Source organism: Fistularia commersonii, chromosome 25, assembly GCF_037954325.1.
Source record: "Fistularia commersonii isolate RoL2024-O1a breed Wild chromosome 25, RoL_Fcom_v1.0, whole genome shotgun sequence".
Lineage (NCBI taxonomy): Eukaryota > Metazoa > Chordata > Actinopteri > Syngnathiformes > Fistulariidae > Fistularia > Fistularia commersonii.
In genome coordinates, this window is record NC_141308.1 from 11,433,879 (window position 1) to 11,461,661 (window position 27,783).

The 27,783-nt window shown below is 49.4% G+C and overlaps 5 protein-coding genes across 7 annotated transcripts; 1 reads left to right on the plus strand and 4 right to left on the minus strand.

The window, feature by feature from the left end:
- Positions 1-192: 192 nt before the first annotated feature.
- LOC147219304 (E3 ubiquitin-protein ligase RNF212B-like) lies at positions 193-2,014 on the minus strand. The gene is made up of 6 exons (XM_086172583.1): positions 1,915-2,014; positions 1,751-1,803; positions 719-793; positions 518-624; positions 321-423; positions 193-225 (listed from the first exon to the last, which is right to left on the minus strand). The coding sequence occupies exons 1-6, from the start codon at positions 2,012-2,014 to the stop codon at positions 193-195; spliced, it is 471 nt and encodes a 156-aa protein (XP_086028709.1).
- Positions 2,015-3,011: 997 nt separating this feature from the next.
- On the minus strand, positions 3,012-6,073 carry LOC147219305 (zona pellucida sperm-binding protein 3-like). Its single transcript, XM_086172589.1, has 11 exons — positions 6,045-6,073; positions 4,970-5,217; positions 4,731-4,897; positions 4,550-4,650; positions 4,391-4,479; positions 4,136-4,316; positions 3,943-4,048; positions 3,783-3,868; positions 3,516-3,607; positions 3,377-3,451; positions 3,012-3,310 (listed from the first exon to the last, which is right to left on the minus strand). Exons 2-10 carry the CDS (start codon positions 5,061-5,063, stop codon positions 3,387-3,389), a joined length of 981 nt encoding a protein of 326 aa, XP_086028715.1. The 5' UTR covers positions 5,064-5,217; positions 6,045-6,073; the 3' UTR covers positions 3,012-3,310; positions 3,377-3,386.
- Positions 6,074-7,014: 941 nt separating this feature from the next.
- Positions 7,015-9,878, minus strand: zp3f.2 (zona pellucida glycoprotein 3f, tandem duplicate 2). Of its 3 annotated transcripts, XM_086172585.1 has the most exons (10): positions 9,648-9,878; positions 8,873-9,057; positions 8,671-8,774; positions 8,501-8,592; positions 8,249-8,429; positions 8,064-8,169; positions 7,903-7,991; positions 7,470-7,555; positions 7,315-7,406; positions 7,015-7,235 (listed from the first exon to the last, which is right to left on the minus strand). In XM_086172585.1, the coding sequence occupies exons 2-10, from the start codon at positions 8,996-8,998 to the stop codon at positions 7,212-7,214; spliced, it is 900 nt and encodes a 299-aa protein (XP_086028711.1). In that variant the 5' UTR covers positions 8,999-9,057; positions 9,648-9,878; the 3' UTR covers positions 7,015-7,211. The 3 variants fall into 3 exon arrangements, 2 of the variants coding, with proteins under 2 accessions (XP_086028711.1, XP_086028712.1); XM_086172586.1 differs by lacking the exon at positions 9,648-9,878 and having other exon boundaries at positions 8,873-9,088; XR_015108708.1 differs by having other exon boundaries at positions 7,188-7,235; positions 7,315-7,555.
- A 73-nt stretch (positions 9,879-9,951) lies between these two features.
- Positions 9,952-12,597, plus strand: nedd8l (NEDD8 ubiquitin like modifier, like). Its single transcript, XM_086172588.1, has 4 exons — positions 9,952-10,106; positions 10,817-10,864; positions 11,070-11,152; positions 11,447-12,597. Exons 1-4 carry the CDS (start codon positions 10,089-10,091, stop codon positions 11,559-11,561), a joined length of 264 nt encoding a protein of 87 aa, XP_086028714.1. The 5' UTR covers positions 9,952-10,088; the 3' UTR covers positions 11,562-12,597.
- ap1g2 (adaptor related protein complex 1 subunit gamma 2) lies at positions 11,894-26,540 on the minus strand. The gene is made up of 22 exons (XM_086172584.1): positions 26,411-26,540; positions 25,578-25,780; positions 24,663-24,787; positions 23,821-23,962; positions 23,205-23,301; positions 23,058-23,134; positions 22,876-22,971; positions 22,275-22,355; positions 22,092-22,190; positions 21,537-21,592; positions 20,515-20,628; positions 20,123-20,263; positions 18,994-19,048; positions 18,128-18,250; positions 17,954-18,043; positions 17,495-17,622; positions 16,734-16,838; positions 16,497-16,623; positions 15,629-15,779; positions 14,472-14,623; positions 13,528-13,626; positions 11,894-12,933 (listed from the first exon to the last, which is right to left on the minus strand). The coding sequence occupies exons 2-22, from the start codon at positions 25,776-25,778 to the stop codon at positions 12,841-12,843; spliced, it is 2,352 nt and encodes a 783-aa protein (XP_086028710.1). The 5' UTR covers positions 25,779-25,780; positions 26,411-26,540; the 3' UTR covers positions 11,894-12,840.
- Positions 26,541-27,783: the final 1,243 nt, after the last annotated feature.

The following is a 27,783-nucleotide window of genomic DNA, read 5'->3' on the forward strand; positions in this document are numbered from 1 at the left end:
GCTTTTCCAGGAGTCGGTGCCGGAATAAATAAAGTGATTTAACTTGATCACTGGGCTTACCTGGGGAGGTGATGCCCACGGGGAGAGACATCCTCCTGTGTAGGATTCGAAAAAAAAAAAAAAAGATACTGACAGTAGTTTGTTTTTTTTTAAAAATCAAGTATAGTAATAGTATCTCAGTTTAAACTGGTTTTACCCATTTGATTGAAACTGCCTCGGAGACACCTATGGATCGCAGCAAGAGGGAAGAATCAAACACCGAGTTTATTTTTCCCAACGACCGGATTCTTTCTTTTTTCTTGTAATTTCGAAGCTCTTACCCTCCTCTGAGACAGAGGCTTTTGCAGCTCCGACGTCTCCTTTTTCAGCTGATAAAGTTGCTTTTTTAAATCAGCGTTCTCTTTTTTCAGCTCAGATAGTTCCCTTTGGGACGGCAGAAATCGAAAGGATGCTGCCGCATTGAGGCCGGACCACATTTCAACGGCGACGGCAGGTTTTAAAGAAGTCATGACATCACCTGTATCCCCGCTCGATGACTTGCTGCAGACGTCTCTCCAGATCATAGGCTTTACGCTTGAAGTGTACAATGACTTTCTCCATCTGCGTTCGCTGGAAAAACGCAATCTGTGGAACACGGACAACACAACGTTGGCTTGGATGATAAATAAAGGGATTTTGTTCCCAATCACAATGAAACCAACGAGGATACTCGACTAACCTGGGATACGTGTTCCAGACATGACTGGGTGAGCTTCAGGGGGTCCTTGAAAAACACCTTTTCTTGTGGCTTCATCTAAAATATAAATGTGTACAGATCTGAGAATGAACGTGCTGGTGCAGGAAACCGTATAGGCCTGATGATCTCCTATCAACAGTTATAATCCCTCCAAACTTTTTACTAATCTGAGAGAAGGGAATATAAACAGGGAGTGCGTTTACGAGTGACTGCCACATCAAGTGTTGACTGCTCGATGTCAGAAGTTTATGCGGGCAGATGTGTCCATTTATTGGGATTTCAAATCTGTGCTGATACTTTACCCATGGCTGAGCAGGCGAGGATAACAATGATCCTACTCTGCGTTAATCTTTTCATTTCCAGCTAAAATCATCACTTTCTGGTCAGTTTAAAAATGGAAAAGATGTGGATGCTGTGTCCGCCTTGAAGAAGAACAGCTAAAGTTCTCTTCGGTGAAACGTTGGAATCTGACATGAATGTTGAGGAAGCTTCGGGATTCGCTCTTAGAAACGGAGCCTACGCTGAACTACTACAGGAAAAGTTACGACAGCCGCGTCAACTTTTTGACCCCTCGCCATTTAATTTTGGACAGTGGCAGAAAGGTCTGCTGTGGAGCGCCAGAAATATTTGAGAAGATGTTTGACTGAAGATGCATGGTCAATAAAAAATGCTTTACAACCACTGTGTTCAGAAAACAGCTACACTCCCACCCAGGACGTTAAGGGATTTGGTTAAACTAAAAATAAACACAATAACACCTTTAATGTGACTTCCAATTTCACACAAAGACACTCCCCTCCTCCATGGCTATAGGCACAATACACTTTAAATGTATTTTGCAAAAAAAAAAATCTGCTGTAACTTGGTTTTATATAGTGCATGCAACACAAAAACGGAAAATCACTTTTGCATTCTGGCCGGGAAAGTGACGCACTAGCAGACACATTCTAAAAAGCTCGGTGCCAATGGACATTCGTATGTTAATGCTCGGTGCAAAGAACCGACTTCACCGACCTGATCTGTGATGGGGAGGTAACTGCAGCTGGCCCCGCATATGCTGCACTGCTCTGGAGGGGGGGGGGAGAAAACCCACAAGAGGGATTATCGACATTTTCCCACTGCTCTGGGTCAAACTAAGCACACTTGCACATGGTCTCAGGACAATGAGCGAGTCTTACTCGCCGTAATGCAAGCGGCGCAGACGATGTGGCCACAGCTGGAAACGGCAAACTTCGATCCAGTGGTCGCGTAACACTGGTTGCAGTGAAACCAGTCCATTTGAATTAGTTTTCTGGAAAACAGCAAAAGATTCAAAACATAGAAAAGTAACACAAAACACTGGATGGAAAGTGGATACGGACTTTACACAAACTAATTTTGTCATTTTTTTCCAACAATGCACAGGATGTCCTTTTCACTTACTTACTGTAAGTATTAAAATCACTTTTCTTGTACTCGTGCCATGTGCATATTTTTTAAACCTCTTTTCTACAAGAATAGTTTATCTTATGCAGCTATATTGTCCTAATTCTTACTTTACAGTAGTTCTGTCTTGAACACATTTGACCAGTTTTATTTTATAATTTGCTAAATTGCTGACACCTTAAGAAATACTTGAATCCAGCAACAATCCAAACGAGTGAGGACGTCTCCCACAATTAGCCGCAACACCATTAGCACCAACAATGTATGCTAACTCGCTTAAATTCGATCATTTCACGTCACAAAACGACGAAAATTGGCTCGAACTTGAATTGTTAAAGACATTGCCACTGTCTTAATCAATGTATCTATTTTTGACACGACAGTTACCAAGTTCCGAGGAAGTCGAACTCAGCAAAAATCGCGGGAGCTAGCAATTAGCAACCACCACTGTTTCCTGGTTGGGCGTGATGACGTAAAAGCCCCGCCCCTTCGGCGTAAGGGGGCGGGGTTTGTAACTGCTTAATTATTTTGTTTTTCTTCTGCTCGATTTTTTGTTTCTTGGTGTATTTCCTTGTTCAAACCTGTCTTCATGCAATCATGGAGGGGTTTGGGGAAAGAAAAAAAGTGATGTGAGCATGCACTTTTGCTAACTGTTTAAAGTTTGTGTCAGAAGTTATTAGGTTAAATGACAGTTTTGCCCCTTAAGACCAAGAACATCCTATGTAAATTTCATTTCAATCATGTTCCCTTCATTAAACTGCCAGCCAAAATTTCAGAAGTAACTTTACAGCATTAGAAATAAACAATACAGTGGTTTAATTTACTGCTCATTTATTTTCCAACCATTTGTTTTGCACGTTGACACTTCAGTCGGTCCAGCCAATAATTTATCAAAAACCACATCCTGAATGAAGTTAACCAGAGTTTGTTACCAACAGCCAAGGTTACAATTGGGTTCGTGATACATTTACTTTGTCCTTTTCACCGTGGTGTGATGGCCACCGAACACATCGTTCTTGCCAAGGAATTGGTTCGACACATCTTTAATGGACACACGCAACAAGAAGGCAAACATGAAAAGTTTAACTTTTCAGAAACAAGTTTAAAAATTCCTTCATACGATAAGTAGCGGGTTCAGATGGGCCTCTCCTGTGGAGAAAGAGCAGAAGATCAGGCCGGGGAGGACGAACGCTGCATCGAGAAATTCATTACTACCTCGAACTCCTCATGATTCCCCATCCGTGAAAGTGAGGGGGCCGAGGATCGCGTTAGTTGCAGTTCCGTGTTTCCCTGCAGAAAGAGATATTGAGTACCAGCGCGAGAGTCCGGATTGGTACGGCCGACGTGCGGATACCTGACACCGTGGTCCTGGTCCACCTGGACCTGCAGCTGGCGTCACAGCAGTCGCAGAGGTTGCTGTATGCGGGGTTGTCCAGCATCTCCCAGCTGGGGGAGGGGACAGGGATTACCACCAAGATTAACGCCAGACAGACATAGCAGCTTAGCTAGTCTGAGCAAAAAAAAAAAAAAAAAAAGTCAGCTTTCCCACTAAGTGGGAGCTGGAGAATGAAAAAAATTCTGCCCACTCATTGGATCCGAACCCCCACTTTAAGCCATTTACCCATATTCTTTGCTGTAGTGGCAGGTCTTCTTGGTGTTGGAGAACTCGTCAGGGTTCCAGGCCAGGAGCTTACAGTGGATGAACACCTTGAGGAGGGGAAAGCGCACAGATAAGAGTCGCCAAAGAGGGGGATCCAGAATTTTGTCGTCTGGACGCCTACCTCCTCTCCGACGGCAAACCTAAAGGCTTGCAGCGACAGACGGAGTTCGGACAAACTCTGTCTCGGCTCAAACCTCGAGCCGGATATCTTACTGTCCACCAGGCACCTGCGAGGAAACGATTTTAAGCAGCACGCGCAATGAGGTCAACCATTCGCTTGCACGACAGCTGGGAAGAAAAAAAAAAAAAAATACCCGTCGTTGGTTATGATATTGTAAGTGTGGCTGTCCGGGTAGAGCTCGGGCGTCGTCGTAGCGACGCATTCCTCAAGGAGCAGCAGTAACGGCTGATGGAAGTTCTGCTCCACACTGGCCACAATCGGGACAAAAGAACCCAAAGAGAACCTGGTGGATTCAGCCGGGCCCGAGAAGTCCTCTGTGACAAATCGAGAATTCGCCGGATTAGGGAGGGTGAAATCCGTCCGAGAGTTACCTCGTCTCGGCGCCCACCGTTCATAATTTCAATGCTGAAGACGAGCGCCGCCCCATCCACGGTGAGAAACACCGGGTCGTAGTTCATTGGATACCAGTCTTCGGGCCTGCGGAGGAGAAACGTCGGGCGGTTGCGGAGGAGGAGCTTTCACCGAAACAGCGCTTTTAGCAACCCACCTCTCATAGGTACACACAACTGGGTGGGTGAAGGATTGTGCAGGAGAGTCCGGGGAAATGTAGGTCAGAGCGTTTGTATACACGATCTGGTCTCCTGTAACCTGCGGAGGTTGGAGCGGGGGGGGTTAAAACCGGTGCGACGCGTTAGTCGAAAAGGACCGCGAGCGGACGGACGGCCCACCAGTCTCCTAAAGCCGCAGTCGGTGAGCTCCACGAAGAAGACGGCCTCCTGGACCGACTGGCTGGTGGGGAGACAGCTTCCCAGGCGGACGAGCGACGGATCGACCTGGGGTCTGCTTTCCCGCCACACCAGAGACACGTGGTTGGGCCCGCAGTCCAGTTTCATGTCTGCCGGAAAGACGACACGTTGTTTCTTGGGAAAACCTCAAGGAGGGAGGGGAATAAAAACACCAAACTCACTGATGGGATGGAGCAACTGCTTGGCGCCTGCATGGACGGCGCCGGCGACGGCCAGGCAGAGGAGGAGCAGCACACCTCGGCAAAGAAAAGCCATCACGACTGGACACTCCTTTCCACCGACGCCGCTCCTTTTATTCCCTCCGCCCGGCCGTCAGTGAAGGAAATCCCGTTCACCTGGTGAGCCTCAGGTGCGACGTGTCTGCCTGATTGCACGGAACCGCCTCCAGGAAACACACCGGTGGAATTAACTGTAAAAAGGCAGAAATATGGAGGTGTAAGATTCATAATATTCACTCTTATTTTGCTGTTCACCGTGAAGCCAGACTTAAAAAAATAAGCATAAATCCTCCAAAAGGAAAGACATTGTAGAAGAAAGATAGAGCAGAAAGGGCAAATTATTCAAATGGACTGGGCGGCGCAGTAGCGCTGCGGTTTAGCACTTCCGCCTCGCAGCGAGAACGTCCCCAGATGGATTCCGGCGGCGGGGGTGGGGGCTTTGTGTGCGGAGCCGCCATCTTCTCCCCGCGTCTGCCAGGGTTTCCCGCAGGTTCTCCGGATTCCTCCCGCAGTCCAAAAACACGCAGGAGACCCCGAATCGGCCAATGAGTGAGCGAAAGCTCGTACGTCGCCATATGACACACGGATGAGAGGGTGAACGCTTGTATGTCTCCGTATGTGGAATTGTGATGGATCCAGGTCGGACCTTCTAACTAAGCTTGGACACAAGTCCGATTGCAAGATAAGCAGTGGGGACAATGAACCGGTGAAAAGAAGCTTCTCAAAAAAAAAGCATTCATGCCATATTTTGATTAAAACAGCTCATTTATTTACATTTTTTTCCTTTTGTATCACAGTAAAGAAAAAAAAATGGACAGCTTTTCCCCTCACACGAGAGACTAATTCAAGATTTAGTTTTATTTTCTCCAGCGTCTTTACAAACACGGAAATTCATCGCTGAAAAACGAGTGAAACTCGAGTGTGTGTGTGTGTGTTCATTTCTTTTTCTCTGTTAAATGAATTAACACGCGATACACGATTCCGTCGGTTTCCTTTTTCACGGCAGGAGAGTTCAAACCCGGTCTCTGGCAGGTGTGAGGATCCTCTTCATACACCAGTCGACCGCAGCGTTCAAACCAACTTCTGACTGCAGTTTCACACACACACACACACACACACACACCCCACCCCCAGCGTGTGGCTAAAAACAGCTCGGACTCAGCGAGGCGTGGGCTTTCCCTAACCCCTTGGCGCCGGGACCCAGCGGCCCGTTCATTTTGTCGTCTAAATGGCGACGGCGATGATCACGTGACCTTGTCGCCACGGCGATCGAACGACCATCTCACGGTTCTCAAGCCTTTTCACGGCCCGTTGCTTACGGGTCACGTCATCCCTCCGAGGGAGGCCTCTCGGTCCTCCCTGTTTGTTTTCTTTTCCCGGCACCGGCGAACATCTCAGATTCGTGGACCAAAAATCTGTTTTCAATCATTCAAAAATCGCAACACCGACTCTTGTTTTAAGGCTCATTCGTCAGCCTCTTTATCATATCTGGTGCAGTTTCGTCCAAAACAACCTCCGCCGCAACCTCACCAGAACACCACGCCCTCCGTGTCCTCGTCCCTTATCTTCCCGGAGAGACGACCTCTGGGCCCCCCCCCCCTCTGCGCAGTATCTTCTGCAAAAACAAGCTTCCCACATGCAGGAACGTCTCCCGTGACCCCGTCGCCGCTTGACCTTCTGCGGAAAGACATTTGGGAATTTTCATGCCGCTGCATCCAGGAAACCGCCGGTTTCCACGGCATGAAGCAAATCGCTGAGCGCAGAGTCGGACACACCTCGGAGATAAACCGTCTACTTGCGGGTCATCGTCACCCGGCTTGAACCGGTAACCGTGGAAATAATCCCTCTTCCTCCATCTTGTGAGCCAGGACTTCTTTACGTGGCGGAAAGCAGCGTTATTAGAGCCGGAGCCGCTTTAGAAGAGGTAACCGACAAATACGACCCCGTGGGCCACGCAAGGCCTTGTGACTTTTCAGACCGTTGCCTTAAGTTGGGTTTTGACATTTAAATGTTGTCTCATGACGGGTGGACATTGACGTCTGGAAAGCGCTGCAAAAGCTTCAGGACGTCCAAACAACAACTGAGACCATGTAAAAATAACTTTTGCGTGTTTATTTGTACATCAAAATGCCAACTGTAAGATTAGTCACGTAGAGCAATGGGAAGCTGCGACCGTCCGACGCCGTTACGAGGCCTCTTCGCCGAGCGCCTGTTGTAAAAAAAAAAAAGGGAGTTTAGTCATCATTCGGGAACAAGACCGCCAGGAGATCTTGGATTCCTTAAGGCACCTGAGTCTCCTTGCTGCCAGAGCCTGCAGAGTCCGACACGTCCACAATGACGACGGGTCCCAGCACAGCGCGTTGACTCACGGCCTGGGATTCTGATGAGGCAGCATACGTTTGTAGGAGTTGTCAGACTAAACAAATTTCCACTAAAGTCATACCCTCTTCTCTCCTGGGCCGAGAGCGGCAGGTTGACTGGCAACAGCTGCAGACGTCACTCTGCAGGGGGTCATCCAGCAGCTCCCACCTGACGGGAGGACAAGCCGGGGCGTCAAAGCTGCTTCTCACGGCAAGAACTAAAGCAGATTTATGCAACCAGATCACCCAAAATGTACCGCTAACTTGCTTTAAGATCGGCATGTGTAGAAATCATGTGGCTGGAATCAGGAAGTCTAAGAGCACAAGTGACTTCCCGGTGTTACCGAGAGTCTTCTGGGAAAAAAAAAAAAAAAATCTAAACGTGCCAGTGGTCTTAAAGCAGCCTAACCCCTTTTGCAGCTTAAACGAAGCTAAGCTAAGCGCCTCCCGGCACCACCTCCCGACACGCGATCGATAGGTGAAAGAGCACATTCACAGCGACTAAGCCGCGCTTACTGCCAAGTTGTCCTCGAGTAATGACACGTTTTCTTCGTCGCGTCAAGACGACTGGGATCCCAGGCGGATAGTTTACAGTGGATGTAAACCTGAGGAGCACAAAGTTAATATGGTTTTCCATTTAAAAAAAAAAAAAAGTCAAAAAGGTCATTTTCACTCACCTCCTCACCAAGACCAAACCTGGAGGACTTCAGGAGGAGGGTGAGTGCAGAAGGGTGGTATCGAGGCTGGAACTTGGAGGTCTGGTTCATGCTATCATAGAGACACCTGACCACAGATTTCCAGGTTGGAGACATGGTTGACCAAGCAATGCACAAAAAAAAAAAAAAAAATTGCTAAAACCTACCCTTTATTACCAATGATCCCATAAACCGGGCTATCAGCTTCCAGCTTGGGCGTCTTGGCCGCGACACACCACTCCATCAGCAGCATCAGGGGCTGATGGTTCATCTGCTCCACCATCGCCCATATTGGGATGTAGGCGCCCAGGGGGATGATATTTGTGTCCGCTACGTGCGACAGCGTGGCTGGACGGAGGGGAAGGTTAAATTTAAACTCGTGGATTATTTGGAGTTTAAAATGAAAGTGGAGGACTCACGATCGAGGAGGAGCATGTGGAAGGAGAGCCCACCGCGACCCTCAATGTTGCTTGTCCCCGGGTTCAGGATGGGGGGGATCCACCCTTTGGGCCTAAAGAAGAGTCCCTGTTTTAGAAATGTAGCTCTTCAGGGCAAAATAAATAATATTCAGGGGGGGGGGGAAGCTCACCTTTTGAAGACACATTGAATAGTTTGCTTGAACGCTGCAGGTTTGGACTTTGGCTGAGGCCTGAACGCCAACTCATTTTGAAAGGAGACGCGTTTTCCAGTCATCTGTTTATGACAGAAACACGTTCAAAGGAGCGCGAGCCCACTTGCATTTAAAAAAAAAAAAAAAAAAAAAAAAAAAAAAAAAAAAAAAAAAACTTTACCAGTCTTTTAAATTTGCAGTCTCCATAGCTGTAATTGAACGCTATTTCACCCTCGCCATTGGCTAAAACCTCAAAATTAGAAAACAAGCAATTCCCAAGGAAGAAGCGAGCGACGTATGGAAACATGTCTGGAGGGATCCTCCATCTCACGTCGATCGAGTTCGGCCCGCAGTTCACCTGGATATCTGCGAAGAAAGCGCTTGTGAGAATCCCCTCCGAACTTTTACGCAAACTTCCAAACACACGTACCTGCATAAGCTTTTGCGAAAACAGCAAAGACTATCGCAGCGAGGTACAGCAGCTTCCCCATGTCTAAATGAATCCTATAAGCCCCGATGCCGACATTATTTATTGACAGCTGGTCTAATCACCAGAATTACCGGCATCTGTGCAGGAAGTGTCAATTACCCGGCACTTCCTGCCGGGGGTGTTTTTGTTTATTTATATGCGCTCGGCATGTTCGACTCAATGCAACTTGACAAGTTACAAATGAGGCGGGGAACCGAACCCAACTGTTTTGCTTTCGTTTCACTTCGTTTTACTCTTTGTATTGTTTGCCGCTTTGACGATGCAAAAAAAAAGAAACATTTTAAAACCTCAGTGACCGATACTTAATGTCGTTTGAATATCTTACGTGGCCACGCGTGATTAATTGAAAGTAACGGAGCTGTAAAAGATTTAACTGCTGGAAAATAAATGAGGAAAAAAAATAATAAAAAATTTAACCAGCGTGATCAAACAAACTGTGACTAATTAGTTATTCAAAAGTACTTACTTTAGCAAGGCACAGGGAGTAGCAACGATGACATTAGTACAACAAATTAAAGGTAAAAAAGTACCATTAAAACTGTAAAAAAAATTTTTTTTGGTCCAACTCAAACATGACCATAAAAGGGGGGCTATAGTATACTTTATTAACATTTTTCTTTTCAATTGTGCGTCGATTTAAATATATTTATTGCCAAAAAATGTCAACTGCGTTATGTTTCCCATTGGACTGCTGACTCATTCGCCTCGTCCAAAGCGGAACCATCGTTTTTGGTTCCCCCCCTCCCTCGGACGACATGACGTCATACCCGGAAAGGATAGCGCTGCACACAGGAAGTAAACTCCACTCGAGCCATACTACGCTACTTTACTTAGCACTCTGCTCAATACCGGTTCATTTCAAATTCATACCCCCGCCCCTTCCCAAGGGAACCGCTGTCTCTTCAACATGCTGATCAAAGTCAAGGTAAAGGCGTATTTAATTTGGAATAAAGGCCGTTCCCCTGATCAGTTTCCGCCGCCGGTGTCTGAGCCGGTTGCTAATATAAAAAAACGACCGGTGAGCGCAGGGCCGAGAGGCGGGTCATTGACATCCCCATCTCTCGATGCGCACTCAATGTTGTTGTTTCCGTATCAAAAAGAGAAAATTAATACCCTGCGAACTCATTTCTTTTGGGTTTAAAAGAGTGGATTTAGCTTAATTCCTGGTGTTTTAATCGCATGCTAACTGTAGCTCCGCGAGCCCGGACCCCCCCCCCCCCAAAAAAAAAAAAATCCTTAGCCCCTCTGATGCAAGACTATATGAATGAAAAGTGCACAAAAGACGCCCGTGGAAGGATCTTTTAAGTTTTTACGCTTTTTATCACCCGATAGTCAACGTCAGAGTTGATTATCGGGCGCATTTTAGGTGGAAGAAGAGTTTGAATCTAAGCGAAACACCATCAGGCATCCTAACGGAAGTGTCCAGGTGCCTCAGCCTCACCTGTCTAACAGCATCCGGCAACATAAAATTATTTTTGATTCGATTGTAAATAAAGATTTGGATATAAGGAGATGATTTAAATATTACTTACATATTTTTATCTGCCTGCAGAATTCTAAACAGTGACAGAATCCGAAATTTGTGTAATTTTGTTTTTGGATTAAAGGGTGCATTGTTGTGTTATTGTTTTTCAGACTCTCACCGGAAAAGAAATAGAGATCGACATCGAACCCACAGACAAGGTGTGTGTTTGGTGTTCAAACAGCGTGAGGCACCGCGTTGTAAACCGTTCACGGTTCGATACTCAACAACCCCCCACCCCAACCCCGGTCATCGATTTTCCCCCAACTGCTGCTTTCTGTGTCTGGACCTATATGCGGTGGATTCAAGGAATGCACGGTTATAACTCTACACGTCTGAAAAAGCCCGGTCTGTTTTTGTTTTTAGGTGGAGCGAATCAAAGAGAGGGTGGAGGAGAAGGAAGGGATCCCACCTCAGCAGCAGAGACTCATCTACAGCGGAAAACAGATGTGAGCCCCTCCATTGTAATCCCGCCTGCTTATCCCGCAAATCATTTAGATCAGCAATTCAGATGAAGCGTCAATTGACAATGCAATATTTTTTAATAAAAACATTTAGAATCACTTGTGGAAAAAAAAGCCCACCGGGATATAATCATAAAAAAAAAGGGAGAATAATTATGATATGGAATTACGAATTCAGATACGACGTCTTGCTAGCCACTATGTGTTGATTCTTTATTATTGTGATATTTTCTTGAATCCCGCATCGCTCTGCTCTAAATCGTATCCCCTCCCGCTCAGGAACGATGAGAAGACGGCGGCAGACTACAAAATCCAGGGCGGCTCGGTGCTCCATCTCGTGCTGGCGCTAAGAGGCGGCCGGACGCGCCGCGCGCCCCCCGCACCCTCGTCATGAGCCGTCGTCACCACGCCGCCGGGCGAGTGCCAACGCTTCAGGTGTCCCCGACGCGAGACGGCGCCGACACCTGAACTCCCACGTCCTGGGCCGATACAAGCAAGATCAACCCTTCCCCAACCCGAGAAAGAAGAAAAAAAAAAAAAAAGGACATTCTGATTTCCTTGTAAATGTTTTTGTGACCCACATTGGCTTCTCTTGAGTTTGACCCGCTGACGCAGCTGGAGAGACGCTGTGGTTTGTTTGCTTGTGAATAAACGCTGAAGTTGAGCTGAGCGTCGTCCGCACACCCGTCACTGACACACGCCAGGAGCCCACAAACAAGACGCTTCTTTGTTTGTTTGTATTTTAATTAGAAAAATGACAGGATAGGCGCTCCAAAGAGGATCAGACAGGTTCGAGAACACTCGTGTTCTTTACAGGGTGACTGTCTGACTGCACCGTCCAGTCCAGATCCAGTTGTTTGTTAAAATTGTTTTATCCGATCATCTGCTATTCCCGCCTCTGGTTTAAGAACCGTGTTAGGTTTGGTCTATAAAATGTCCGAAAATAGTGAGAAATGTCTTTTGTTCCCCCCCCAAAAAGAGCAAAAGGAGGCCCTTAAACACTTGGTCTGTCTTTTCACATCTTAAATAACCTGCCACTTCCCAAGAGGTAAACCGTGTTTGTAACTCAACTGTAAACACAAGACAATATTCAAGAGAACAGTGTTGCTTGAATGAAGGGATTAAAATGTATCATCTTCCAAAAAGTTTCCTTGCATTTACAACCATGTAATTAAATTTTTTATTATTTTTTTTATTTTGCAACGCGACTCCTCGGCTGCAAAAGCGTTAAAAAAAAGGCACCTGATAAAAGGGAGGCCAGGCGCGGGGGAAATAATCCAGAATTGATCCCGAAAGAGGTCTTGAGCGGAGTTTGAAGCAGCGGCTCAAAAACTCGGAGTGTCTGTGTGCATTTATTTTCGAGGCCGGGAGGGGGGTAGAAAAAAACAAAAAAAAAAAAAAAATGATTTTAAAAAATAAACGAGCTGGAATTTTTCAAGGAGTTATTTCAAATTCCTACACCTTTTTTTTTTTTTTTTTTTTTTAGTGTTTTTACGTATTTTCGAGTCTATTCAGTGTCGAACAGTACCGGCCTCGGGGGCCTGGAGGAGGGGGCGCGGCTCGGGTTCCCCGATGAGGCCGAGGCTCCGGGGACGGGGGGAGGGGCGCAATTTCACACCCCAACGCCGGCGCAGAGCAGACCCAGAGCAGACCCATTGCAGACCCAGCGACGGTCAGAGGCCGGGGAAGGAGTCCACCTGCACCGTGTCCTGGAAGGCCGATCCTTGAGCGGAGTAGGACAGACGGAGTCTCATCTTCAGGGTCACCTAGATGAGAAGGAGGGTTCAGATGGCACAATGAAGACATTCAAATCAATAATTGGACATTTTGGCATTGATGAGAAATTACAAGTTTGCAGGATGTAGTTCAGACCAATGCACTGACATTTATCGAATATTGAAGGGTTTGAGAATCATTCATTCACACGTCAGATGGTGAGAAACGACCATTGAGCCCCCGGGAGGAAACTTGGGAGGCTCCGCGCGGAAAACACGCCGTTTAGAAAACGACTGGAAAGTCAAACACTCATTTTTACTGTTTGCATCCAAGTAAAAGCAAACGTCAGCCACCGAGGTCACCTTTTAGAAAATGACCTTAAAAATCAACAAGAGCCGATCTAAGAATAGCCGCGAGATAAAAGCGAACCAGGAAACTACATTTTTCTTTCATTCTCTTGATTTGAATTCTTCATTTAAATCGTCCAATCGCGGCTCGGGGAAATCAACACAAACAGGAAACGGCCTCGGACCGGGCAGGAAGTTCGTTTTATTTCGGACGTGGATGGGTTTTTAAAAGCGCAGGTCCTATTTGTTTTCTCGGAGGGGGGGGGGGGGGGGGGGGGCGCGTGGAGGCGTCCTCACCTTGTTGGGGTTGTTCAGAACCACAACCTGGGTCACCTTGCCGGCGCCCCGCGCAGGAAGGGAGTCTCCGCTGGGGGCCTTCATCTGTAACTGGACACTCTGGAAAGGATCGAGCACGACTGGGGCGTTAGAAACGGGTGAAACACACACACACACACACACACACACACGCGCGCGCACACACACACACACACACACACACGAGTGCTATTCAGTTACATCTGCTGCCAGGCGCGAACAACAGGCCCGGGGAACCGGGGGGTTCGTCTTTGTTTTCGCAGCGTGGACGTGGATAATCACCAGAAGCTCCCGGAGCCAATGAAACCGCCTCGGGCTGCGGGTTTACGGTCATTCCAGACGCCGTGTCGGGTTCTTCTTCCACACGTTGACCCCCCCCCCCCCCTCTTCCCTTCCCTCCCCTCCCCCCACCCCCGGGTGTTATTTATAGCGTCTGTCCGCGGGACACACACACACACTCCCGTCGGCGTCCGTTTCACTCTTTTTCCGTAAAAGCGCGTCGTTTCCGCGGTCTCTTTCCGCGTCGTTCTCTCTCCGCTCGTTTGAATAATGGGATTGGTTTTTCACCGAGGGCTGTGCGCGTGCACGTGTCCATCTGTCTGAATCCTTCTTTTTTTTTTTCTAAAGGTGATTCCTTTCACGCTTTTCAGGCGGCAAAACACTTTCTTCCCTTTCTTTCTTTCTGTTTTTTTTTTTTTTTTTTGCACCCCCCTCCTCCCCCCCCCTCTCCCCGCCCCTGGTGTGCTTCAGTCGGTCGTCCGGGAGCGGCGCATGGTGGAACATGTCAGAGCGACCCGTAGACAGACCGGCTCTGCCGCCGCCGCGGTTAAGAATTAACGCCGGCAGGGGGGCGGGGGGGAGGGGAAGCGAAGGGGGAGGCGGCGGGGATCTGTGGATGATTAAACCCGGCGGAGGCGTGGACAAACCTTGGGCACGGCGGCCTGCAGGGTGAAGCCGCCGAGGTCGGACTCGGAGGAGTTGGAGGCCGCTATGGTGACGCTCAGGCTGGACTCGGACCGCCTGTCGCAGCTCAGCGTCAGGGTTACGCCGTGCTTCTCGTACACCGTCGCCATGGGAGCTGCGGGGCGGGAGGAGAAAAACAGAGACAATGAGATGCACTGGGCAAGAAACCAAACATAATAAATAGCGGCGGTTCCTGTGTTTTATCTCCGCTTTCACCTGTTTCCTCCTGACGGGGGTCTAAAATTAAAAGGAACACGCGTTCCTTCTGGGAAATCGCCGCCGAGCGCGGAGCAAACAGCGTGGGGGGGTTGGGGGGCGTCCCTCGGTGGACGGCGGCCCAAAGGTCACAGGGTGCGCATTCCCGCCGCTCGGCGCGCCCGCTGCGAGCCGCCGGGTCGCCGCGTTACGAAACGACAAGGTGGGGAAGGAAAAGCGGGGAGGGGGAGGCTTCGGCCAGGCGGGGAGGTTAAAAAGGATGGAGACGACGCGGGAGTGACAACGGCGTGAATGTGAATCCCTGCTGGGTCGCGAGTGAACGCTTGACGACACACACCCTTCCGGAGCGTTGGTTTTCTCGGGGGAAGGGGGGGGATGTGTTTGCCAAAGACGGGAACGTAACACTACACTTCCAGCTTCTTCTTTCTTCACCCCCCCAAACGTCGCTCTTCCTGTTATTCGGTCGGAGACGAAACTCCGTTCGGGGAACGTTTTTCTTTTCTTGACGATCAGAAACAGGGCGATGTTAACGCGGCGCGTTTTGATTGGTTTATTAAGTGCTGCGCCCCATCCCCCCCCCCCCCCCCGACTTTTTGTCGGGAAACTCATTCCGGGTTTCGCGCTTTTAAGAAAAAAAAAAAAAAAAAAAAAAACGCTTCTTGAAACAATTAAGGAGCGTTTTTGAATTTTAACGTTAGCTTGCTGCGCTAAGCTAATTAGCACAGGGCTGGTCTCGGGACTCCCCGCTGCACACGATGGAGTTCGGGGTCTTTTGTTCTCTCCTTCTTTCCAAGGCCCCGCTGTTGTTTAACTTCCTGGACCACCTCTCTCCGGCTCCGCCATTCTATTTGGTTTCTACGAGTGTGTGTGTGTGTGTGTGTGTGTGTGTCTCAGGGGGTCACACCTGGCGCCTGGGGTGTTAGCTCTAAGCCTCCCAATAGGTCCAGAAGGTCTCCTCCGGCGGGGGTGGCTGCGTTGACAGGCGGGTCCGGGGCTGAGCCCCCCCTGGCGGGACTGGGCTGCGAGGGCTCCAGCAGGTCCAAGAGATCACATACCTTAGGAAAACAGCACGGTTCAGAGGGGGTGGGGAGGAGGGAGGAGGGAGGAGGGAGGAGGGCTCCGGGCGGCGGGGGCCCCTGACTCCGGCCGAGACCCCCGGATTCAGAGTGTGTTTGCTGAACAAAACACGTTTGCCCTGAAACAATTCCTGCGTCGAGACGAAAAGTCGAGGCCCAGATTCACCGGGATTCTCCGACACGACGACAACAACAACAACAACAGGGATTTGGCGGTGACCTCTTTAGCTTAGCCTCATTAGCATATAAACATATAGAACCCGAGGCGGATCGTCTATAAACGGTGAGAGGCTGAGACATTTAGCGCCGAGTGAACGGGCAAACACGGCAGCGTGGAGAAAAACAAATAAAGGATAGAATTTAAAAATCGGAAGGGAACCGACAAAAGGGCTACTTTGAGCGTTTGGGAGGAAGGGCTGGTCCCCTCGGACAGAGATTTCGGGATGAAATCCGTGCGAATCGAAGGCCCTTCAGCGGAGTTTTTCGATCAGCCGTTGAAAAACTAACGTGAGAAAGGAGGAGGAGGAGGAGGAGGAGGAGGAGGCAGCTGAGAAGAACAAACAGGAAGTCGGCGTGAGACGGGGTCCCCCTCCTTGGGTGAATGGTTTTTATGGATCCCGAAAGGCGCCTGGCGGGGGGGACGACCCGCGCGGGCCGAATCCCCGACGTGGCGCCGTGACCTTTGGCCTCCTTTACCTGGTCGGCCGGTTGCTGCGCCTCGGCCCGCGGGGCTTTGTCCTCGGCGGCGCCCCCTATGGACTCTCCGTTGAGGTGTCCCGTGGAGGTCCTCTCCACCACAGGCATCCTCTCCAGCACAGCTGCCCTGCGGGGGTGGGAGTGGGTGGGGGATGGGGGTGAAGGAACCCGACGGGAACGCCCACGGGACGTCGGACGGCACGTCGACACGGGAAGAACTCCCCCGCCCCCGCGTACCTCATGTGGTCGTATTTCTTGAACAGGGCGTTGTATTCCACGGCCCTCTGCTGGAGCTCCACGTCGATGCAGCTGCCGTAAATACTGACGATGCTCCTGATCCGGCTGGTGGGGGAGGGGACACACACACACACACACACACACACACACACGCGCACGAGCGCGCACACACGCCGACGACGGCTGTTTTAAAAACGGGGCTTTTGTTCAATGGGAAAGTTCCTCCTCTCACCTCAGGATACAGGAACTCTGTAGCCGCGTTAATCCAATTAAACCGACTCGCTGTGAAATTTTGTCTTTTGAAATGAATCCCGAGGTTTTAAAAAATGTATATATATTCAGGATGTATCGCGAAAAAAAACCCTATTGTGCCACCTCGGGTCATAGGGTAGCTTTTAAACGGGCCGGGTTCTAAGCGCGAAGGCTCGGACGTTCCATATGGTTTTGTAAACATTAATTCCTGGAAGCCCTTGTTGCGTGGAGAGGCGAGAGAAAAAAGGGAAAAAAAAAAAAAAAAAAAAGCAAGCCGACTGTGAATGAAACGGGTGGCTGAGCCCCGAGCCCGTCATGGTCGGCGAAGCTGCTCCGGGGGAGCGGCCGCCTCGTATTTCACAGAAAGGGGGGAAAAAAAAAAAAAAAAAAAAAAAAAGGGAAAAAGAAAAGCGATCGGTGGCAGCTTCGCCTCGCGGGAGTGATTTATAAGCCCCGAGCCGAGGGGGCGAGAAAGGCTGCGGGAGCTTTGAGTGACAGGTGCGTCTTACTCCACGTTCTCGCTGATCCGCGTGCTCAGCTTCATGGTGGCGGTGAGGGCGAAGGCCCGGGTCGCCGGCGACGACATGTGGGACTGCAGGACCGTCTCCAAGGCGTCCAGGACGTCGTCCTCCGTCACCTGAGGAGCGAGCGGTTGTCGAAAACGGGTTTAAGAAAGACGGGGACGGATGCGAAACGCCGGAGAAAGTTCCCTCGGCGTTTTTCTTATCGCTTTGGAATAAACCACATCTCTGCAAAAATAGCGGCGTTCGACTGTGTCTCGACTGCGCTTCATTTACATATCCGACGTTTCTTCGGTTCTGGGAATGAGAACGTGACGAACCGGTTACGCGCTACGCCCGAGAGCGCACGAGCCGACGGGGCGTGAGGTATTTGGAGCTCCGCGGATGCCGGCGTGCCGCTCGGCTGTGGGAAGGCAAAACAAACACCCCGGAGGGCGAGTGTCGTACCTGGACAGGCTCCGCCTCCTGACACTCCCCCTTCAGCAGCAGGTCCCCGTACTCGCCGATGCACCAGCACGCCACCTGGACCAGGGATTGCTGCGGACGTCCAGAACCAGAGCGGCGGTTATAGCATTTGACGGGGTTCTCCGGGCGGCTAAATACTCGTAAACGAGACGCCACCTGGGAGATGTCGGCGAGCAGCGCCCGGTACAGCTTGTGCACGGTGTAGCAGTGGAGCTCGGCGGCGTTGGTGATGAGCTGGATCAGGTTGGGGACCGTCTCGTCCCTCACGTCGCCCCCCGCCTGCCGCGGCGGGAACAACGGCCGACCCGTGAGGAGACGACACACACACACACACACACACACACACGCGCGCGCGGACAGACGGACCGTCAGGGACTTTCCAGGCCCGGACTTTAAACACACTTACATCATTTTAACATTTAGGAATGTGTAAAACGCGTGTTTTTTTTTTTTTTTTCCAAAGCAAATACTTTCCTGGTCATGCTAATATACGGACGCTTCAGAGACCGCGGAACGCTATTTGGCAGATAAATGAGCTCGGATTGTTTGGATTCAACGTATAGAGACACGGAAAACTAGCAACAATAAAAACAGAGTGAATCGGGAGGAGGGGTAAGATGCGCGTAGGAAACAAATATCCTGCAGGACCTGCGCAACGTTTTCTTTTTTTTTGATAACAAAGGTGAGAAAAGTATGCGAGCGCTTGAATTGTGGTTCTGGGTGATTTAGGGGAAATATTGCGCGTCTGGCGCCAGAAGTGCCGTTTCAGCGGTACGTTCGCGGGGAGACGTCTCAGCCGAGAGCCGGCGCGGGATTAAAGCCTGCCTGTCGAATCCACCGCTCATGAATAATTCAGGATTCGCTCTCTCGAGTCACAAGTTTCGCTCACGTGGCCTCCGGCGGCCGGGGGAAATGATGCCGTTAAATAGCTTTAGAGGGGTGACCTGCATGTATAAAGGCAGATATGTGCGAGTGTGTGTGTGTGTGTGTGTGTGCGTGTGGAACAGTTAGTCTGGAATTACCGTGATGAGGACATGCAGGATGGTGTCAATGTGCCAGCGTTGAGAGGGCGCGTACCTGACAGACAGACACAAACACACACACACACACACACACACACACACACACACATTTCAGTGGTGCTTGATTGTGAGTCAGAAACACACATAAATCCAGCCTCCTGATGTTTTCCTGGCCTACAGCTGATTCTAACTCCCAGAGATGTGTCAGGATCTGCGTGTACCCTGGACGCTTTTGTAATACTTTCCGTAACGCCTTTTTGTTTGCTCCGTCCATCCTTTCCGAGACTAATATTTTCGTGAAAAAGAGGCCCGACAAGGCCGGGCCTCTGACTCCTCCGATTGGGAAAGCGGGGAATGTCCGACACCGTGCGAAAATACGACGTCTCCCAAAAACCTCCTTGTGTTGACGTGACGTTTTTGACAGGGCTCCAAAAAAAAACAAAACAAGGATTGGTTGTTGAAGACTCACACAAATAGAGAAACCTAGCAAGGGATGAGCACTTGAAGCAGGGGGGGGGTGGGGTGTGTGTGAGTGTGTGTGTGTGTGTGTGTGTGTGTGTGCGGGGGTACAGTGGCGGTGCACGATTTTCACCAGGCGGAGACAGACACGAAGGAGCGTGACGCCACACAGACACACTTTCAGCCGCATTTCTGCAAGAACGGTGCCAGCCCCAGCACGGCACTGCAGGGTGTGTTTGAAACACACCCTGTATACACACACACACACACACACACACACGCTCACGCACGCACACTTGGCGGGGCGTCGGTGTCACACACACCCGCGGGGTGTTTGTGACGGGGGACGGAGAGCATCTGCTGTTTGTTTATCTGCGTCTAAATTTAAAACTGGCGTTGAAAAGAAAAAGCCGCGGCGCTGATATGGAAGGAGAAGGCGATTTTTCTGCGGGGATCTCAAACAAACATGGAGGACGGGCTGAGGGAAAACGAGCGAGGCGGCTAATGTTACCGCGGAGGGGAGGAGGATAGCGATGGAGCGGCGAAAGCGCTCTGCGGTTGCCATTTTAGTGAAAAGCGGCAAAATGCCGCTCGCCTCTGAAATCATATTTTGAGAGTGAGACCCCTGGTGTTTGTGCACGTGAGCTCTCGCCGGCGGCGTCGGCCTCACCTCTCGGCGGCGTGGAAAATCCCACTGGCCGTCTGGGCCCTGAGCTCGGGAGGGCAGGAGGAGAGGAAGAGGAGCAGCTCCTTCATCATGGAGCGCACGTTGCCTGCGGACACCAGCGCCAGGGAGAGCTCCAGAGCCCGGCTGGAGAAGGGCGGACGGAGAGACACACACCGCTCACCGCCGCGAAATCTAAATTCAGCTCTGAACGTTCACCTGTGGGGGGTTGCAGGCTGCGAGAGGCATGAGGAAAAAAAAACCTCGTGTTTGTCTGCAAAGCCTTTGCGTAAGGCTTACGCATCCCTGGCTCGTTCGTCCTGAAATGGGCACGTCATCCACAGGATTCACACGGTGAATTCTGTGGGAAATATCTGACGCGGGAGGTCAAAGTTTACCGCTTGACGGAGGCGTCCTGGTCCTTCAGGCAGTCCACGATGGTGCCCCGGTGACGCTGCACTGCCGTGTGGTCCGTCCCTACGATCCTCTGAAGGGAAGTCATGGCGATATATCTGCACGGGCAGGACGGGAGGATGAGACAGGCGGCGGGATCTATTACTGTGTGTGTGTGTGTGTGTGTGTGTGTGTGTTACGAATAGCCTACATTTCCATTATTCGCATCGAACCGTTCATTCGTTCACTATCTCTGCTTTTATTCCTGCATACAGGAAGCTAATCGCGGCTGCCAGTGGGCGAGAGGCGGGGCTTCACCCGCGTCGGCCCGGCTGTCAATCTCAGGCGCCGCATATAGAGATAATCCCGCCGTTCACGCTTTCGTTCACGTGCGCGGGCAATTTAAGCGTCTCTGACGAACCCGCCGACTGTTTTTGGGGGAGTACGGTGAACCCGGAGGGGGACCCGGAGAGCGAAGCGGGCGAAAACGCGGTAAACAATCACTATATTCCACCGCCGCTAAAGAAACAAAACTTCCTCAATCTGAGAAAATGAATTATTTATCTTTCCACTTGAAATGTCACGATTAAATATTCATGAGAGCAGAGGAGGGAGCTTTTCCACGCGGGCGGCTCGGAGGGATAAACCCGGTTCCCGTCGGAGCCGCCGAACCCGACCCGCGGGGGCCGCGTCCCCCCTCCGCCTCGAAGACCCCGCCCGGGGGGAGGAACCCCGCCGGGTCCTGCGTTGAAACGTCAGCGTTTTTTCGCAGACACACAGTGACCTCTGCTGCAGTTCCGGAGGGAACGTCAGGGCCGAGCGATCAGAGAGGAGGCTGATAACAGGCCGGGAGGAGGAGGAGGTGCTAAACCCCCCCATATCTCTCACTCTATCTCCACCTCCCTCCCCTCTCCTTCGCCAGCGGCCTTGTGGAATGGAAAAAACTGAAGTGACCCTGAGAGATACGAGAGACAGGAGGTGAGGGCGGGGATGGAGGGATAGACGGAGAGAGGGTGAGCCGGCTGACCTAATGTTCCTGTCGTTGTTCAGGAGAAACCGTCCCAGGATGTTCACGGCCAGAACCTGTGGAAACACGGCAACGTGAAAAAAAATAACCCCCCCGTCGCCCTTCTCGGAGGAGAATCTGCTTTTTTCGAGCCCCAGACGCGGAGAACGGTTCGTTCGGTCGTTCGAAAAGGATTCGTTATTTCTTCATTTCCTTCCTGCGCCGATGTTATCGGGTTCCGGGATCTTACATTTATTAATCCGCTGTGTTGGAGCCTTTCACGCATCACACAGACCAACAACCATTCACACGTCTGGGAAATTTAGGGTCTCTTATAAACCTCCCGCGTGTTTTTTAGACGGCAGACACGGGGAGAACGCGACCACCCGAAATCCAACCGGAACCGATTCTTGCAGTGGGAATCGCTAACCGCTGCGCCCTGATGCTAAAGGGAAATTTCCCTCTGGGTTTCAGGCGACCTTTGTTTATTTTTTAATCGGCTTCTTGCGAACGCGCGGGCGTTTCCGTAAGTAGCGAGATTTGAGGTGCGACGGCAGGAGGCCAGGCGTGTCTCACCCGCAGGCCGCTCTCTGACTTGATGTCCAGCACGGTGAGGACGGTCTCGTACAGCACGGCGTTGCCCACCGTCTTGGTGCTGTCCGTGTTGGTGGCCACCTGCGCGGCACAACTCGGGTTTTTAACCGGGACGGGTCAGAAACTGCAGTCATGTAATAAAAAGGACTGGAGAAAAAGGCCGACCTGAGCCAGGAGGTCGTTCATGGCGTCGCTGGCCGCTTCGTTGTTGCGACCCAGGATTCTCAGCAACCTCAAGATGCGGACCTGAAGATGGAGGAGATCACTGTACCGCAACACTGTAGTGGTACTTATCACCTATTAATTTGTAACACTTATGAGCAAGCATTATTTTATAACTGCACAATTTAGTTTTATAGTCGCGTGTTCTTGATGATTTCCGTCCACATTGTTTCCATTAAGGTTTTTGGTGCTTTCTCGCTTGTCATCTTTTGGACAAGTTTTTATTTCATTCAGGAAAATCATCTCGCACCCTGTCAGTTCCCCCCCGTCATATCTAGGAAATAGCAGTACTCCAGTTAGTCAATTAAAGGTCCACAGTACGGTTCTAGAAAGTTCCCGCTTCATATTGGAATTAGGCTGAGACCTGATTTGTGGAAATAGAAACTCGAGTTGAATTATTAATTTGACGTCTCCTTCAAATGTTTCTGCTCTTCGGGGGTGGTGGAGAATCCGCCCGGAGCCGAGTGACAAAACGTCAATTGCACGCGCGCACGTGTGTGTGTGTGTGTGTGTGTGTGTGTGTGTGAGGACGGTCTTGACGCACCTGAAGGAAGGGGTCGCTGATTCCTGCCACGTCATGCTCTGGGGAATAACTGGAAAGGACCAGGCTCTTCATGATGTGAACCAGCTCAGGTACTGTCTGAGGTACACACAACACAAACACCATCAGTTTCAGTGTGTGTGTGTGTGTGTGTGTGTGGGGGGAGGGTATACAACTCTTCGTACCTTCCTGAACCGCTCCAGTGTCGCTGCATTCCCCTCACATAGCTCGGTGATGAGCACCACAGCGCCGTGCAGCACACCTGTGAGACAAAAGAAACGTCAACCGGCGGCGGGTGAAGAGCTGGCAGAGGCGCGGCGGCGTGGACGGACCGTGGTGCTTCTCAGCCAGGAGGGAGCGAGCCGTGGAGGCGAACATCTCCCCGAGATCCGGGACTTTCCTCACGATGTGGATGGCGCACAGCGCGGCCTGCGGGGGAGGGGTTACGGATAACGCCGCTGTGTTTATATGACAGGAAGTCGGAGGCGCTAACATATTAATAAGAGGATTCTCAGTGCCGCCGCTGCTGTTTTGACTTTTCCTTTTTTTATTTCCGTTCCTGTGAAATGTTCTATCTGGAGTTTTGTTGCATATTTATCAAGAACTTCTTGATACTTTTCTGGATGACTTGGTGACAATTTTTTTTTTAAGAAATTTCTCAATAATTCAGTAGTTCTTTCGTACTTTTTCAGCGACTATTTTTAAATCAGCCAGCATCTGATGACTTTTAATCACTAACTGAATTTCAAAACAACAAAAAAAAAAAAAAAAAAAGAGTAAACAGCTTCAGCTCTGTAACGACTGCAGCTAAAACCGACGTTCCGGTCATTTCTAAATTTTATTTAATTCATGAAAATCACCCATCTGGGTTAAATCCAGTGTCCGCAACTTCCATGCTATGAATGAGATGAGCCTCTAGAGCGGTCGCGTTGGCGATTATGGCTTCACCTTCTTCTTGATGTAGGAGTTGGCGGTCCGAAGGAGCCTGTCGATCTCCGGGGCGAGATCTCGGCACATCTCTGCCGAGCCCATGCAGGCCAGAGTGCAGAGAGCCAGCGCCTGCACGTACTGGCTGCTGTGCGAAAGGTCACTGTAAACACAAACACACACACAATCAGCTTCTGCATCTCACCGCGGCCCTTTTACAACGACAGATGACCCCTCAGCAGATGATCAATCACCGTTGTGATTGATTCAACTGATTGCGCCCCCCCCCCCCGTCTGTTTGCTGTCCCAGGCTTTTTCCCGAGTGGAAGCGGGACTTCTTCAGTTTCCTGAATTACACCGGTGTTTGTTTGGAGTGTGGGAAAGAGCGTTTTTGTATTTGGGAGTGGCCCAGAAGCAGGTTTTAGTATGGTGCAGTTGTCTTGGGGACCTGGAATAATGGGATGTTCAGCCCTGGCAGAGAGGCTCCTTTCATATGAGGGACTTTCTTCCCATCAAATATGTCAATATTTACATTATTATGTAATAACAGCCTTCAATAAATATACAACTGCAAGCTGTCACATTTGATTGAATAAGCAAAACCCTTGATATTAACTGCTTTAAGGGAATTTCTCTTTGAATTTTTAATAATAATAATACTACATTTCAATGCAGTTTTTTACCAGTGATGTCTCACTAGCATTGACTTGTTTTTTGCTATTTAGGGAAAAAAAAAAAGATAGATTTGTATATTAGCTCTTTTTTCAGTAAAAAGAATTATGGTAGGAATCTACAGTATGACGGTCATAAAGTATTCAACATGTTTTCAGCCTGGAAAGCCGGTGCGACGGACGGGTCCCTACTTCTTGATGGAATTGGTGATGAGCAGGCTGGCGTCCTGCTTCTCGTCCAGCAGCATCATGGCTCCCAGGTATCCCACGCGCTTCTCGCTGTAGCGCGGGCTGGCGATCATCCGAACGCACTCCATCTAGACAACAGCTCCATTAGGACCCGGGGTTGACCCCCCGCTGGGACGGGGGAGGGGAGGCCCCGACTCTGCGCCCGCTCCGTGAGGAGGGCGGGCGCCGCCTCGGCCCCGCCGCCCAGCCGAGTGCTCGGAGATTCAGTGGCCCAATTTCAATATCCGCTTTTATGAGCTCATAGATTTTGACAAGGGTTTCTGAGTCTTCATGCTTGGGGGAATTAACCCAGGCAGGAGAATATACATCTCTTAAATCAAAGTATATTAAACATAATCCAGCTCCATATTGTGATGCATCCTTTTCTATCCACCTCCGGTTATGGCTAAGACTATTTTTCTGATTCATTGGATGATGTTGTTTTAGCATATTTAATGCCTTGCATACACTGTTAATTTAGCCCTTTTCACTACTATTATTCCAACAATTCTCTTGATTGTGAACCGAATAATTCGAAGGGGGGGTCGGTCAGTAAAATTCAGAGGTATTTAATTAGAAATGCTTGTGTGAGGCGTCTATAGTCGCAAGCACTGAAATAAAAACAGGTTCAAAACGAGAGAGCATCTGGGGAAAAAATAAAATAAATAAATAAGGCAAGAAATGTTTTAACAACGCCGCTCCAATTCCCCAACGCATCTCACACTCTCGTTTTGACATCCGAGCCGCAGGCCGAGCGACCGAAACCTCCGGCCGTCGTGTTGGTTTCTCATCTTTGCAGACCCCAGTCAATCCCAGCACGCACACACACAAAAAACCCAAAACAAAACCCATGACAGGTATTAAACCAAATCCGCTCACCTGACCAAAGTGTGCTGGGTAGCCCAGCATGTGCACGTAGAGCAGCTTGGCCAGGTTGTGGGATCGAGCCCCGCTGTCGGCCTGCCTGAACTGGGCCCGGATGGCGGCGCACTCCCTCTGGATCACACCCCTCTCCTCACACTGGGTCCTGGCCGACCTGATGGCCCGGATCATCTCCTGCAGGGGCACCGATGGAGACATGGCTGCACACACGTGTGTGTGCGAGTGTGTGTAGTCAAACATGATGTGATGAGAGGGGGGAAAAAAAACAACAGAAATGTACATTCAACTTGCAAGAGGCATTGCATACTTGGTAGTGTTTAACTTCCTGGATGAGACACAATCAGGTTTAAATAAAAGGTATAACAAAGTTATTAAGTACTTATCCACGAGTCATGCACAGCCCATTAAAAACACAAATGAAGTGCTTTTTTATTTCGGTTTAAAAAGCTTAAAGGCTTAAAAAAAAAAAAGCCTGCTTAAATAAGGACTGCTCTTGTCATCTGCCGTGACGTCACTAGCAGATTGTTAAAACTTACAGTTAACAAGGTGCGCATACAAGTTACAACTTACAAAAGACGATTGTTTAGAACGAAAACTGGAATGGTGGGGTGTTTTTCTCTAATAAGGAAATAAAAAATAAAATCAGAAAAGTTGTCCTCCCGGGTCGCCGGGCCGGTCCAACGAGCCGGGGCTGACCGAGGCAAGCTAACCTTGCTGATGCTGTCAGTCCGGTAGCGGACCGTCGAGCTAGCGGAGGCTAAGTTAGCTTAGCAGAGCGAACAGGTTTTGTTTATTTCTCTCATTTCTACCCGAAAAAGGCTAAAACATACCTCAACACTGAATGACACACTTCTGCCGGCCCCCCCTTCCGATGTATGGCAGAGGTCTCTTGGCTAGAAACACATACGCGCGTACACGCACAGTTCGTTCGTGTCAGTGTGTGTGTGTGTGTGCGTGTAGCCCATATGACCGTGTGTAAATATCCATAAAAACATAACTCATTTCCGCTTGTGATTTTCTAACTAAGGTTGAATCAAATAAAGAGTAATATAGAGAACTTAAAAAAAACTAAAATTCTACATTATGCATGACATTTTTCGATAATGCATTTATTACAAGATCGTTGCAAAATTTCACGTTGCCTGCACAATGACAATTAAAAATTTTGATTCTTTTGTGACAAGCTCATAATACTTCGGAGATAAAGCAAATTGCGCCGCAAATTCCTATAAATATAGAAAATCTATTTATTCTCGTGTTGTTTATTTTGTCATTCATCCTTGTTGCTGTCATTCTGTCATCCATTATCCTTGTTGTTCATTTTGCTATCTATTTTTATAGATATATTCTGATTGTCTCTTCTATTCATATTTATATTTATGTTCATATATACTGGTATTGTTATCGTTGCCCCGCTGTGATAAAAGAATTTCCCCTTTGGGGATCAATAAAGTATTATCTTAATTTTTTTGGAAAATATAAAATGGTTAAAGAAACGTGATTAATTGAGTTTCTATCGTGAGGTTTTTGTAAGTTAACCTACATTTTTACTCAGGACATTTGTTCAACCAATTAATGAAAGGCATTTTAACTTGCGATGTAAAGAAATGATAATACATCGCATTCATTACGTGCGATAAAATTACCGAGCTTTTATTTTGAAGAAATAACACCACTTCCGGGTTTCCCCGGCCGCGCGAGGCAGCTTGACCTGACACGGACTCGGAGACTTCCGCAATCTGATCGCTCGCGGCGCGCGCGCCCGCCGCGTCAGGTGCGCCGACAGGTGGATGAAACATTCATGAAGGAGGAGGAGAAGAAGAAGAAGAAGAAGAAGAAGAAGGAGAAGAAGAAGAAGAAGGAGAAGGAGAAGAAGAAGAAGAAGGAGAAGGAGAAGAAGAAGGAGGAGAAGAAGGAGAAGAAGGAGAAGAAGGAGGAGAAGGAGAAGGAGAAGAAGAAGGAGAAGGAGAAGAAGAAGAAGGAGAAGGCGAAGAAGAAAAAGAAGGAGAAGAAGGAGGAGGAGAAGAAGAAGGAGGAGAAGAAGGAGAAGAAGGAGAAGGAGAAGAAGAAGAAGAAGAAGAAGGAGAAGAAGAAGGAGGAGGAGAAGAATTAGGAGAAGAAGAAGGAGGAGAAGGAGAAGAAGAAGAAGGAGAAAAAGAAGAAGAAGGAGGAGAAGACGAAGGAGAAGAGGAAGAAGGAGAAG

Coding starts and splice junctions, on each gene's coding strand:
- ap1g2 (XM_086172584.1), bottom strand. CDS start 25,778: ATGTCTCCATCGGTGCCCCTGCAGGAGATGATCCGGGCCATCAGGTCG. Junction 19,049..20,122: donor ATTTTCCACGCCGCCGAGAG/GTGAGGCCGACG, acceptor TCTGTCTGTCAG/GTACGCGCCCTCTCAACGCT. Junction 18,251..18,993: donor TCCTGCATGTCCTCATCACG/GTAATTCCAGAC, acceptor CCGCCGCGGCAG/GCGGGGGGCGACGTGAGGGA.
- LOC147219305 (XM_086172589.1), bottom strand. CDS start 5,063: ATGGCTTTTCTTTGCCGAGGTGTGCTGCTCCTCCTCTGCCTGGCCGTC. Junction 4,898..4,969: donor GCAGTTGCTCCATCCCATCA/GTGAGTTTGGTG, acceptor TCTTTCCGGCAG/ACATGAAACTGGACTGCGGG. Junction 3,452..3,515: donor GACCAGGACCACGGTGTCAG/GTATCCGCACGT, acceptor CTCTTTCTGCAG/GGAAACACGGAACTGCAACT.
- LOC147219304 (XM_086172583.1), bottom strand. CDS start 2,014: ATGGACTGGTTTCACTGCAACCAGTGTTACGCGACCACTGGATCGAAG. Junction 424..517: donor GTCATCGAGCGGGGATACAG/GTGATGTCATGA, acceptor GCCGTCCCAAAG/GGAACTATCTGAGCTGAAAA. Junction 226..320: donor AGCCTCTGTCTCAGAGGAGG/GTAAGAGCTTCG, acceptor TGCGATCCATAG/GTGTCTCCGAGGCAGTTTCA.
- nedd8l (XM_086172588.1), top strand. Junction 10,865..11,069: donor ACATCGAACCCACAGACAAG/GTGTGTGTTTGG, acceptor TTTTGTTTTTAG/GTGGAGCGAATCAAAGAGAG. Junction 11,153..11,446: donor ATCTACAGCGGAAAACAGAT/GTGAGCCCCTCC, acceptor CCTCCCGCTCAG/GAACGATGAGAAGACGGCGG.
- zp3f.2 (XM_086172585.1), bottom strand. CDS start 8,998: ATGTTTCCATACGTCGCTCGCTTCTTCCTTGGGAATTGCTTGTTTTCT. Junction 8,593..8,670: donor ATTCAATGTGTCTTCAAAAG/GTGAGCTTCCCC, acceptor ACTCTTCTTTAG/GCCCAAAGGGTGGATCCCCC. Junction 7,992..8,063: donor GGTTTGGTCTTGGTGAGGAG/GTGAGTGAAAAT, acceptor TGTGCTCCTCAG/GTTTACATCCACTGTAAACT.